This window comes from Pipistrellus hanaki (assembly GCF_964339955.1).
Source record: "Pipistrellus hanaki genome assembly, chromosome: 4".
NCBI lineage: Eukaryota > Metazoa > Chordata > Mammalia > Chiroptera > Vespertilionidae > Pipistrellus > Pipistrellus hanaki.
The window spans coordinates 5,116,491-5,130,820 of record NC_140506.1 but is presented as its reverse complement, the minus strand read 5'-3'; the positions used below and the strand labels follow the sequence as shown (position 1 = coordinate 5,130,820).

Sequence of the window (14,330 nt, the reverse complement as noted above, 5' to 3'; positions counted from 1 at the left end):
GCCCGGCTCCTACTGTCTCCGCTGGCCAGCTCCCGAAGGGCACGGCAGCCCGCAGCTGGCAGCACCAGGAGCTTCCCCAGCACCTCCCGTGCGGCTCTGCGGAGGGAACCCTGGTGGGTCAGGTTTCTGGAAAGTTCTGCTGTCATAACAGCACAGCAACCACTTTATCCTTCAGTGAGCCACCGCCTTGCCCCCTCAAATGAGGTCCGGACCTCAGTCTTGAGGCCTCTCCCTGGAAGGTTTTATTTCTCTCCCCTAGGGGAGTGGGTGCTCCTTGTATCTGCTATTCCTATTATCTTTAGAGTTTTCTTTACTTTTTACTAGCCAATCCCTCAATACTCCAATCCCATTACAGCTAGTAATTCTGTGTTATAAACTTTCCCGTCCAAATTACTGTGACTTCTCTCTCCTAATCAGACCCTGACTGATATATCTAATTCCAAGCTGTGAACTGAAGCTGAGAAAAGTGTAGGCTGTTTAGTCCAATATTTGTATATGTAAATAATCGGATCAGCTCTTTGATAATGACATGGTCCAGACCGCTGAGCCCAAGTCCTGTAAAGCAGGGATGGAATGAGCCAGTTCATTCACAGGCATGTCTTTGTTTACAGTTCTCCCTTTTGGGAAGTCTTCATTTTCTTCCCTAACTATGAAAGATCAGGTCCTATAAAAAGCAATCGTTTTGTCTTTTCCTGGTGAATCGTTTTCATTTCCAAAAAGGAAGGAAATCTAAATGAACAGTGAAGTTTAAGACGGCACGGCAGTAGGGAGAGTCAGCGGCTCCCTTTCTCTGGCTCCCTGCTCTGCCAGATCTTACACGTGGAAGGAAACTCAAAATCTCCGTGACCCGCACTAACATCCACCTTCATGGGGAAACTCATGTTTCCCTGGCTGTGTCTCCTGCTCTTTGCCAACATTAAAGTGAAATGTTCCATGCCTGCCCCACTCCGCTCCTAATTCTGCTAGCCACAGAGTTAAAAGGCTTGGATTAAGAGTTATTAGACACAGTACTAAGGAGAATTAAAGGGGCTTGTTCAGGGGTGTAGCATCTGCTCCTCGGATTCCTGCCTCAACAACTAAGATTCCGATCAAAGAGGAGCAGGGAAAGCCAATCCTGACAGTCAACTGGAGTCCCGAGGAAGCCGCGTCCCCGGGGAGCGGCCGCCGCCCGGGCAGGCTTGGCGACATTGCGCACGTCTCCCTGTGACGCTGTCCGCGGGGTCAGCGGAGCGCGCGGGTGGAAGTGGAGGGAATGGAAAGGTGAAGACTGAGGATCCTTTTAAGTAGTTTCTGCTCCGCTAGCAAAACAAGCTGAGACATGCAAGACAGATAAACACAGCTGTCTGGGGCTGTCACTTGGGGCCCGGGAGCCAAGGTGTGAAAAGCGCAGCGGAATGTGATCCGGAGGCCAGGGACTCCATCCGCGCTGCTGGGCTGTGGATGCGCACCGGGCTCCGGAGCCTCCGTCTCCCGTCCTCCTGGAGAGCCAGGGGAGGACCAGACGGCAGCGCTGCGCGGAGCTGTGAGCCAGAGCTCACGTCCGAGGGACAGCTTGGCCGAGTGCTGGTTTCCCCCACGGAAAACCAGGAGAAATCATACGTGTAGGGCCGCGTGGGAACTGAAACTAGGTCACGGATAGTACCTCGCACAGCACATGAAGCAGGTAGCTTATTGTTACTATTATACTTCCTTATTTTCCAGGTCTCCTTGGGATTGAGGGGAGAAATATCGGAATTGGAAACTGAAAGGCAGAAACTATTCAGACATTTCTGTTAGAAAAGGAGCAGCGAGATTAGAAAAACACCTCCCCAAAAGGAACAAGAGCCTCCTGTGAAAATATCCCCCAAACCACGAATTCCTGGGGAGCAGGTTCTCACAGGAGAAAGGCTGCCCCTGTGCAAACAGTTACCACCTTAGACGGCTGGCAGCTGAAAAGGTGTTCAGGACATGGCACAGGGCTGATGAAACAGATGTGCCAACCAGGCAGGGCCGAGCGACTAGCTGCCCTAAAGCAGCATCCGTCACCGAGAGGAGACCCCTGTGAGGGCCACTCTCAGGCCTGGGAAACCCCAGACCACAGGCGCAGCTCACGAGCTACAGGATGCCACGGTGAAGGAAGGAGGAGCTGTGAGGACCTGGTCGGCCGGTTGGACACCAGGCACGGGAGTAAGGTAGCGAGGGGGTTGTGAGGAGGATCTAGAGTAAGGGTCAGCAAACTTTTTCTGTAAGTAATTAAAGCTTCACAAGCCATATATGATATCTGCTACATATTCTTCATTGTATTTTGTTTTACATTCCCTTAAAATTGTAAAATTCTTAGTTCAAGTGCCGTACAAATCCATGAACTGGATTAGGCCCTCTGGTCATAATTTGTCAATCACTGTTCTAGAGCAGTGTTTCCCAAAATGTGGTACGCATACCCCCAGGGGTATGGGAAGAGTTTGGTGGGGGTACGCGTTGCACCGGAGTTTGGTGGGGATATGCACTGCACCATGCTTAGCTGCGCCTAATTCTACCTTCTCATGAGGATGAGGGGTACTCAGGGTAAGGAAAATTATAGAAGGGTTACACATATGTCACAAGTTTGGGAAATACTGTTCTAGAGCATAAAAGACAAATAATCCTATCTAATAAAAAAGTAATATGCAAATTAACCATCACTCTAACACACAAGATGGCTGCCCCCATTTGGACACAAGATGGCTGCCACAAGATGGCCTGCAGGGAAGGGCAGCTGGGGGGAATGCAGGCCTACAGGGCAAGGCAGTTGGGGGGGGATCAGGCCTGCAAGGGAGGGCAGTTTAGGGGGACCAGGCCAGCAGGGGAGGGCAGTTAGGGATGACCAGGCAGGCAGGGGAGGGCAGTTAGGGGCAACAATCGGACTGGCAGGGGAGCAGTTAGGTATCAATCAGGCTGGCAGGGGAGTGGTTAGGGGGTGATCAGGCTGGCAGGCAGAAGCGGGTAGGAGCAATCAGGAAGGCAGGCAGGCAAGCAGTTGGAAGCCAGCAGTCCTGGATTGTGAAAGAGATGTCCCAGATTAGAGAGGGTACAGGCCGGGCTGAGGGACACATACCCCTGTGTATAAATTTTGTGCACCGGGCCTCTAGTATAGTTTTAATTAAATAACCACCTGGGAACTTGTTAGAAATGCAGTTCTTGCACCACACTGGATCCAAAGAATTAGAAACTCTAAACATGGGGTCTAGCTTTTAAATTCTAATGCCTATTAAAGTTTCAAAACCACTGAACTCTGGTCAAGCTTCACATGGTATGCTATGCAGCACTTAGAAAGAATACAGTATACATGTGGTGATATTAAAAATCTCCAAGCAACTACTGCAAAGTGGGAAAGAAAAACAAATTATAGAATAACAACTATTTGATAATATTTAATTAAACAAAATAAAGTATATACTATTCTTTGATAGGTACAGATATTTGTTGATAACTGCATGGAAAAACCTCAATGAATATATACCATAATGAAAACAGTGATTTCACCTTGGAAGGAGATTAAAATGAAGTTAATCAAGGAAGAGTTTTAGTCTTACCTGCAATGTTTTAATTTCTGTATGAGAAAATAACATGCATTACTTAATTAAAATGTTTTAAAAAGAGGAAATTGAGAGTATCTAACCATTTTTAAGTGGTGAAAGAGAATTCTTAACTTGGGTTACCTAAGTAATCCAAACATTCTTAATATTTTATGAAAAATTTTACTCCATTTACATTTTTCTGGTATAGAGGATACATCTGAAGGAAGGGTTTGTGATCCCAAGAACTGTGACCCAAACATACATATGTAATTATGAGAATCTGTGAGGAAACAGAGAAAATAAAAGATGACTAGCAGACTGGATGATAGAAAATATGGTACTGATTTTCACTAAGTGGGACAAAGGAAAACATTAGAAACTAGAGATCCACAAATCTAATATTGATGCTGGGCAAAAGTCCAAAACAAATTATTAAACGGACTTCAAAATACCAAAAATGGAAGATGCACCACACAGAGGTTGAGCAACAATAAAAGAAAAGCACATTTTAAAATCTGATTTTCATAATGGTAGATCAAGAGAACATTTAACATCAGTCTCTTTAAGGTGTCCCAGGGGAGTGAGAACAAGGCTAAAAACACTGCAGCACCAAATAGTCCTTTGGAGAAATGCATCAGAGGTACCCCAAATTCACACACCATATCTCAGTCTCATCCCTATCCTCAGAACTTCTAGCTCCCCTCATGAGTGGCTACAGGGGTCTTTTGTGTGTGAATGCCTCTTTGACACCCACTTATTCACCGTAATGCTGCCTCTTGGATATCAGCCAAATTCTGACATCTGCTACTTCAGGTGAAGAGATGGTCTGAAAACAGCATCCTGTGCTTTTATATCTTCAAGACAGTCTACCAATTCTCTCAAGTTTTCTTGGCAGATGATATAGGAAAAACATAGATTGTGACAAAAAAAGAAGTTATGGAAGAACTTATCTGAGTTATATAATAGGTATGCATGGGATTCTCATGTGGATGAAGAACTTAAGCAAAACGGTGTTTAACATGTCAATGTCGACACAAGGCTTCCAGTGGCACACCAACGTCTGACTGCCATATTCCACAGTTATCAACTGAATGGCAACTTACTGCACATTTATCAAACTGAAAATTGGCACAAAAAACAAAAACAAAAACAAAATACACAAACAAGGATTGATCACTAATATGTTGGATGTTGGAATCAAAAATTGGAATAATTTACTACCAAAATAAAGACACTGAAATTGAACCCAAAAAATGTAAATACCTATATTGCACTTTTCTTTTGTTTAAAAAAGTGATTGTGAACCCAATTTAATATTAGATAATACACACAGGCACCCAGGGAAAACACTAAAGCAGGGGTCCTCAAACTTTTTAAAGTGGGGGCCAGATCACGGTCCCTCAGAGAGCTGGAGGGCCGGACTATATGAACTACTAATTCCTACTGTAACACCTCGGCTGCGCTCACTGCCCAAAAAACCTGGCGGGCAGGATCAGACTCCTCTGCGGGCCGCATGTGGCCCGCGGGCCGTAGTTTGAAGACCCCTGCACTAAAAGATCATTTGTGGCCTGTTAGGCCTAAAATGCTTAGTATCAGACTCTTTACAGAAAAATGTGCCAACCCCTGCTCTCGACCAGCAAGTCTTTTCCCAAGAATATGTTCTATCTTTGAAATAGAACATACTCTATTAAGTAAACCTTAAGTAAACATTCTGTAATGCTAAACTTAAATTGGAACAGGGATACAGATTCACAATTCTGAAACTGCATTACATCTGTACTGGGGTTAAACAAATACACACAGGGATGGGTGGTGGGAGTCAGGTTTCTTACTGTCGGCGAGTTGGAGATTTCCCAGGAGGAAAGAGAGAGAAGACTAGAATGAACTAATGTGCACTGGATTAGAGTCAGAGACATGAGTATGAACGCCTATGGATGCAAAAGGATACAGAAACAATTATAGATCTAATGGCATGCACAGGGTAGTATCCATGCATATACTTGTAGCTCTATTGCCTGAGAAGGCCTAAATGCACTGACACCCCTAGAGCAACCACACCGAGATCCTAGCTCTTGTTTTCTGATACCATTCTCCTCGGAAATCTGACTGATTCCAGGACTGCGGCAGGAAAGAATATAAGGTGAGTCGGGAGCATCTTATAGTAGCAAAAAGTAAGGAAGTACTCAAAAAGATAAAAAAGCTTATCAAAGAAAGGGACCTGAGAGCCAAACTGAAATAGCTCCCAATAGGCACGACTGAAACAATCAGAGCCACACAGTAAGTAACTAAGTATTGGCATACAACCCAAGGAAGGAAATAAGTGAGCAGTAGTTCATATTGGTGAGGAAAATGGATTAAATAAGTAAATATGTGGGGGAAAGAAACAATTCTTCCTTATAGAAGAATTCCAAGAAGTTTATGTAAATGCCACTTTCTCTAGGAGATAAAACTTAATCTTTCAACTGTCCCAGGTGTGAGCAGCATTTATTAACTTGCTTCCAAAGAACTAACATATAGGAAGGGGAGGGGAAAAGTAACGGTACAGTAGAGAAACTTAAAAACACAATAGCATGCCTGGCCGGTGTGACTCAGAGGTTGAGCACTGACTTATGAACCAGGAGGCCATGCTTGGGTGTGGGCTTGATCCTGGTGGGGGTGTGATGCTTCTTTCTCACCATTGATGTTTCTATCTCTCTCCCTCTCCCTATCTCTCTGAAATCAATAAATATATATATTTTTTTAAACATGATAGCATGTACACATGATATGTGATAACAAAAGTACTTCACCTCTGTCATATTCAGCCCAGAGATCCACATCACCAATCTAACCAAAAGAAAAATATTTAAAAAAAGCAAATTGAGGGACTTTGTACAAACTACCTGACCAATACATCTCAAAGCTGTCAAGGTCATGAAAAACAAAGGAAGCCTGAGAAACTATCATGAAGACTAAATGTAATGTGGTATATTGTAAGGGATATTAGTAATAAATAAATAAATAAATAAATAAATAAATAAATAAATAAATAATAAAAAATTTGGAGTTAGCATACCAACATTGGTTTAGTTGTCACAAATGTAGAATGGTAATGTTGAGTATTAGCAGAAGAAATGGACTATCTTTGCAGCTTTCTGTAAATTAAAAATTTTTCTGAAATGAAAAATTTACTAAAATTTTGAAATGAAAATATCAATGATCTTGTCATTTTTAAATGTTTTTCATTTAACTTTTTAAATATTTTTTTTATTGATTTCAGAGAGGAAGGAAGAGGGAGAGAGAGATAGAAACATCAATGATGAGAGAGAATCATTGATTGGCTGCCTCCTGCATGCCCCCTGCTGGGGAGCCCGCAACCTGGGCATGTGCTCTTGACCAGAATCGAAGCTGGGACCCTTCAGTCTCAAGCCGATGCTCTATCCACCGCAAGAACATCTAAGGCTCATTTAGTTTTTAAAAAATTGATTTGAGAGACAGGGAGAGAGAAGATGGGGGAGGGGGGTGTGAGAGAGAGAGAGAGAAGCATCGATGACAGAGAAACAGTGATCAGCTACCTCCTGCATACCCCACAACTCGGGTATGTGTCCTGACCGGGAATCAAACTGGCAACCTTTTGGTGCATGGGACGATGCTCCAACTAAGTGAGTCACAATGGCCAGGCCTGACCTTGTCATTTAAGTATACATGCATGCACACACGTAACCATATTTTCCACCTCTTTCCACAGAAAAGGTCAAGAAACAGCAATAACCCCATATCAATGAGCATGTGTAACATCCAGTTTTGGTCTCTAAATACCATTTTCACTTAAAAAAAAAAAAAAAAAAAAGGCTAGCCCTACCTGGTTTGGCTCAGTGAATGATGGAGCATCGCCCTGCGGGCTGAAGGGTCCCGGGTTCAATTCCGGTCAAGGGCACATGCCCAGGTTGTGTACTCCATCCCCAGCAGGGGGATGCAGGAGGCAGCCAATCAATGATTCTCTCTCATCATTGATGTTTCTATCTCTCTCTCTCTCCCTTTCCCTTCCTCTCTGAAATCAATAAAAATATATTTAAAAAAAAGAAAAAGAACAGACTTCCATGGGACATGCTGACTCCAGGACTTGGAAGGGAATGTACCAGGAAGCCTACACATGTCATGCCAAAAATAAGTAAGCTTCTAAAGACTAATGAGGTCGTGTCGAAACTACATAGCAATCAGGAACTCCCAATGCCCAAATCTGGGACAATTTAAATATCAAAAAGAATAATGACTGCAATTGACTGAAACACATGAACATTTTAAAATCATAAATACTGACAATCAGAAAAGAAAAAGTAAAAAAAAAAAAAAAAAAAACACACAACATCATCAACATCAATAACAGTAACAACTCATTTATCATCAGTAACCCTTAAGCTGAAAATGGGTAATTAAAGGGAAATAACCGAGCATTTCTCCTGCTTCTCCAGTGCAAGCTGTGTTTCAGGAGAACCAAATCATACTGGTTAATAAGGAAAAGTTCTTTTAGAAAAATGCCAGCACACAAACATAGATTTAATAATAAAACTAGAAAATCACCAACTTGCAATCCTCACTGAGATAACTGATTTAGGGACAAATAATTAATGGATACTAAACTTATTAAGTGAAGGAATGGCCAGTATCTGGATATTTACATTGTACCCAAGTATGTCCCCACAAAGTTCCTGCCTATCTCAAGTATATAATATTAACTTTACAATGGAGGAATCAGATGTTACAAACTTAATTCAAGAACCAACTTTAATTGTTAGTCACTAGTAGTGGCAACAACTAGACCACATGTGTCAAACACAAGGCCCGCGGGCCAAATCCAGCCCGCCAGGCCTTGCAATGTGGCCCGCACCGCGCTGTCATCACTGCACTCCGCTGTCAGTTTATGACATTGTCAGTTTATTACTGTTCAGTAAACCATTCGGCCCGCGATTTAGGCTGGATTTTAGATTTTGGCCCCTTCTCTGATTGAGTTTGACACCCCTAATTACTAGACAATACATGTGATCCAATGTGAATGATAATCAAACCTTTGAATCTTCTACCGGAAATATTGGAGATAAAGAAATAGTTAGCCCTGGCCAGGTTGCTAAGTGGTTCGAGTGTTGTCCCATGCTGGGTCCCAGGTTCGATTTTGATCCCCGGTCAGGCTATGTACAGAGGCAACCATGCTTTTGTCTTTTTCTTTCTCTTCCTTTCCCTTCTTCTCTCACTAGAATCAATGGGGGGGGGGGGGGGGGGGAGACACACATATCCTCAGATGAGGATTAAAACAATAGCCAGGCTTGCTGTGCCTGAGTGGTTGAGCATCAACCCATGAACTAGTTCAATTCCCAGTAAAGGCACATGCCTGAGTTGCAGGCTCGATCCCCATTGTGGAGTGTGCAGGAGGCAATCTATCAATGGTTCTGTCTCATCATTAATGTTTCTATTTTTCTCTCCCTCTCCCTTCCTCTCTGAAATCAATAAAAATATATTTTACAGCCAAAACCGGTTTGGCTCAGTGAGGAATCCCAATTTCAATTCCGGTCAAAGGCATGTACCTTGGTTGAGGGCACATCCCCAGTAGGAGGTATGCAAGAGGCAGCTGATTGACAATTCTCTCTCATCGATGTTTCTAACTCTCTATCCCTCTCTCTTCCTCTTTGTAAAAAATCAATAAAATATATTTAAATATATACATATATATATATATATATATTTTAACAAACAAGCAAAAAAACAACAAAAGACAAGAAATGTCTTAAAACGTAGGTTAATAAAACTAAACAAAGAAATTAAGGTACATTTTACTTTCATTTGAACAATGGAAGTAGTATTTAGTTATATAAACCTTCTGTATTTTGGTACAAACCATTTTAGATAGAATTCAAATAAGAACAGTACTCTGTCTCAAAATGTGAAATATTAAGTTGAGCGATACATACCATTCACAGGGTTGAAGGGATCGAAATGCCTTAAAAGAAGCATCCATTCCAGCAAAATCCCAAAACTTAACATCATAGTCATATCCTCCAGTCACCAAGCGGGCACCTGAGGGGTCTAGACCCAAAGCAGAAACCTGGTTTAAAAAAAAAAAAAAAAAAAATTTCATTGGACATAGCTACTTATAGCTTACCAGAGATCTGGTGCACGAAAATTCAGGCACTGGCCTGCACTCTCTTGCAGTCTGGGACCCCTCAGGAAATGTCCAACTGATAGCTTAGGCCCACTTCCTGGGAGATTGGACCTAAGCTGGCAGTCATACATCCCTCTGGCAACTCAGAAGCCCTTGGGGGATGTCCACCTGCCAACTCAGGCCCACTCCCCAGGGGATCAGGCCTAAGCTGGCAGTCAGACATTACTCTAACAGCCCGGAAGCCCTTGGGGGATGTACACCTAACAGCTTAAGCCTTCCGGAAGTGGGCCTAAGTCGTGGACATCCTTAGTGCTGTTACGGAGGCGGGAGAAGCTCCCGCCACTGCGTTGTGCTGGCCAGCTATGAAATGGCTTCTGGCTAAGCGACGCTCCCCCTGTCGAAGTGCACTGACCATCACAGGGCAGCTCCTGAGTTGAGTGTCTGCCCCTGGTGGTCAATGCACGTCATAGCGACCAGTCATTCCTAGTACAGTAGTTCCACTATTAGGGTCAATATGCATATTGCCCTTTTATTATATAGGATTATGACCCCCACTTTCTTCCTCTAACTTCACCTCTTATCTTCGAGGCATTGGACATATAGATCAGCAAGAGTTGCTACTTCTGAAAAGTGAGAATGGACAATATCGCCTTTATTATTTGATATTGGAATTAGTAGTATAATTTCTTTTCAAATAATAAAAAAGCACTAACTGGTTTGGCTCAGTGGATAGAGTGTCAGCCTATAGACTCAAGGGTCCCAGGTTCGATTCTGGTCAAGGGCATGTACCTCGGTTGCAGGCACATACCCAGTAGGGGGTGTGCAGGAGGCAGCTGATTGATGTTTCTCTCTTGTTGATGTTTCTAACTCTCCCTCCCTCTCCCTTCCTCTCTGTAAGAAATCAATAAAATATATTTTTTAAAAACAGTAACAATAATAAAAAGAAAATATTATAATTTCTCAAATAGCCAGCTTTGTCCAACTTATATACCATGTACCCAGACTAGCTATCATTGCAATTCCATATGATAAACTAAGTTGTTTTAGTATGTACGTAGAAATCTCACAAACAATTCAGTGTTTTCAATAAGTAATTTATTTCTAAACTATCTTGAAACCTCAAGATAGTGTAGCACAAAATGAAGAACACATCAACCAATGTCATCCCAATAAATATAAATTTTTTAAAAATTACTAAAATGAGTAATAATGGGAACTTTAAGAAATCTATTTAACAAAGTACAACAAAGTTGAAATTATCTTGTGCACATCGCTAAATGACTCAGCATATAATCTTAAATAATTATTTTTATGAAATCCACCTAGCATTATGACAATCATAAGTGGTAGGAAAGTTTCCTTTTAAGTACTAACCGTCTACAATTATTTTTCTTATACTTAAAAATATGAATATTGCTAAAATACTGTCACAATTTCAGAATAAAAATAACAGAAGTCTGACTTAATAAAATCCTATATCATAAAAGGCTACTATGCAAATTGAACTAACAGTGGAACGACTAGTTGCTATGACATGCACTGACCACCAGGGGGCAGACACTCAATGCAGGAGTTTCCCCCTGGTGGTCAGTGTGTTCCCACAGCATTAGCGTTGCTCAGCCAGAAGCCTTGAGCTGGGCTCAAGGCTGGTGAGTGCAGCAGCGGTAGCGGGAGCCTCTCCTGCCTCTGTGGCAGCACTAAGGATGTCTGACTGCCAGCTTAGGCCACATCCCCAAAGGGCTCCTGGACTGTGAGAGGGCACAGGTTGGGCTAAGGGACTCCCGCCCTCAGAGCATGAATTTCATGCATGGGGCCTCTAGTGTAGATATAATATCAATAATTAGATAGAAATCATTTTTTTTTAATATATTTTATTGATTTTCTTACAGAGAGGAAGAGAGAGGGATAGAGAGTTTGAAACATTGATGAGAAACATCAATCAGCTGCCTCCTGTGCACCCCCTTCCTGGGGATATGCCTGCAACCAAGGTACATGCCACTTGATAGAATCGAACCCTGGGACCCTTGAGCTGCAGTTGATGCTCTATCCAATGAGCTAAACCAGCCAGGGCAGAAATAATTTTTTTTTTAAATAAATATTTTATTGATTTTTTATAGAGAGAAAGGGGGAGGGATAGAGAGATAAAAACATCAACCAGCTGCCTCCTGCACACACCCCACTGGGAATGTGCCCGCAACCAAGGTACATGCCCTTGACTGGACTCGAACCTGGGACCTTTCAGTTTGCAGGCCGACTCTCTATCCCACATGTGTCAAACACAAGACCCACGGGCCAAATCCAGCCCGCCAGGCCTTGCAATGTGGCCCGCACCGCGCTGTCATCACTGCACTCCGCTGTCAGTTTATGACATTGTCAGTTTATGACTGTTCAGTAAACCATTCGGCCCGCGATTTAGGCTGGATTTTAGATTTTGGCCCCTTCTCTGATTGAGTTCGACACCCCTACTCTATTCACTGAGCCAAACCGGTTTTGGCCAGAAATAATTTCTTAAGGCAGTAATTCTCAGACACTGGTTTTAAGACTTTTACATTCTTAACATCCATGGAGGATCTCAAAATGCAATTGTTTATGTGAGTCATGTCTACACTAATAAAAGAGAAAGACTCAAATTGACTGTACCTTCACGAAGCCCACCAGCCAATCAGGAGTGGGTATGCAAATTAACCCAACCAAGATGATGGGCTAATTTGCATCCGCAGGCATTCCACACCACCCCTGCTGCTCCAGGCCTCTGGGCAGCATGGGAAGGCGGGAGGGCAGCTCTGGGCTGCCTTTGCTACAGCCAGGAGCCGCCTCTCTGCCTTTGCTCTCAAAGGCGGTGCTGGCAGCCGGGGGAAGGAAGGCCCATTCTTGATGAATCTTCTGCATCAGGCCTCTAGTTATCAATATTTATCATAGCAGAAATTAAAACTTAATTTTAATTTAAGGCATTTTAAAATATCTATTTGTTTGCTTCATTTAAAATAACATTTTAACAAATATTTTTATAAAAACAGTATTTTCAAAAGCAAAAAAATTTAGTGAGAATGTCACTTTTAATATCCTTGTCTATTAATTATATTATTTATGTCATTTCTGGGCCTATTTTTATTTATTAATGTTTCACACTCATTATTAGATGTATTTTCTTACTTCTTTACATGTCAGACAACTAGAAAAAGGGAGCTTAATAATAAAGAGAAAGCAAGATAATTTTATTCTTTCATTAATTCCTAAGCAAATTTCAACTATCACTTTTTAATGGGTTTGGTAATAAGATAAAATTATTTCATCTTAATCTTTAAATAAATATAATAATATAAAAAATAATCTATACATCTCAGTAATATAAACTTAGAACAATACAGTGATTATTTTATGTCCAATTCTTATCTCAACATTCATCTGAAAAATGAACTCAGGCTTATACTGAAATAAAAATAAAGCTAAGAGTAATGAGAAATTTTGCCACACCATAAAAAAGAAAACTGTACTTGAGTTTCATTTCTTTCTTTCACTTGTAATGTTCTTATATCAAAGAAGAAGAGGTTTTAAAGCCAACAATAACAACAATAATAATTGTTCCTATCTTAAATGAAACTCAATGGCTATTTTGGCTGAACAGAAAAATAACCTTTTCTTAATGTCCATAGTGTTTGTGTTATCAGTTGATTGTATTCTTAATATACATGTTATCTTTTAAGTTCACTTTTCTATAAGAGCCCTGTTATTGAGAGAAAAGAATCAAAATTTTTAAACTTACTGTTTTAGTGCCATGCTTTAGCGTTATTTCATGAGAATCAGGGATCTTTTGAACAGGATTCTAAAAAAGAAAAATTCCATGACATTGATGAGTACTACAACATGCCACATTCACAGGAAAGATAATTTTTAAAAATCGCATCATTGACATTTTAATACAAGCTTAAAAAATCAGGAAATTAAAAGTGTAAGGATATCTTATTTCTGCTTGTCTAGATAGGTCACAATTGGTCATTTTGAGCTGATAATGAATTTATCTTAAAGCTCTTGAAACAACAAACCTAAAAAACACTCTAGACTGCATGAAACTATAAGGCCCTCTCATCGTCCAAAATATTTAAAGTCTGCTTTTCATTGGTACTCTGGCATACCTTAAAGTAGGTATGCACTTAATTTATAATAAGTAACAAAATCTACACAGGGTGTGTGTGTGCGTGTATGTGTGTATATATATATATATATATATATATATATATATATATAGTCCAAGTATACTTGTTTGAGGGCTGAAAACAGATCAAATATTTCACTTAGAGAAGAACCTATTATGGCCTGTGCCTCAGTTCTTAAGTAATATCTTTCTCCTCACTCGGGAAACAGAAACACTGTCACCAAAAGGAGGGATGAAAATTATTCCACTGATTTCAATGCAGAATGTGCCTATATATAGACATTTAAAGAAAAATCTTACAAGAACACAGAACAACTTAGTTATTTACATTAGGAGTGAATTAAATGTTTAAATAAATGTTGTTTACATTTAAAATCAAAGTTTTACTGGAAATCATGTAGGGCATAACTCATAAAAAGCCCATATAATTGGCACAACTAAATCATCTAAAATAGTAGCAATCCATCTTATGGTAACATATCACTTGATGGTGACTGTTCTTTTTCCA

General features: G+C 41.1%; 1 protein-coding gene across 1 annotated transcript in view; it reads right to left on the bottom strand.

Moving 5' to 3' along the window:
- Positions 1–14,330, bottom strand: part of WDR70 (WD repeat domain 70) — a 157,977-nt gene that overhangs the window by 117,341 nt on the left and 26,306 nt on the right. Inside the window, exons 6-7 of the mRNA XM_084880581.1 lie at positions 13,433–13,492; positions 9,479–9,612 (exon numbers count right to left, since the gene is read on the bottom strand). Coding sequence (XP_084736707.1) covers positions 9,479–9,612; positions 13,433–13,492 — 194 coding nt within the window. The remainder of the gene's footprint in view (positions 1–9,478; positions 9,613–13,432; positions 13,493–14,330) is intronic.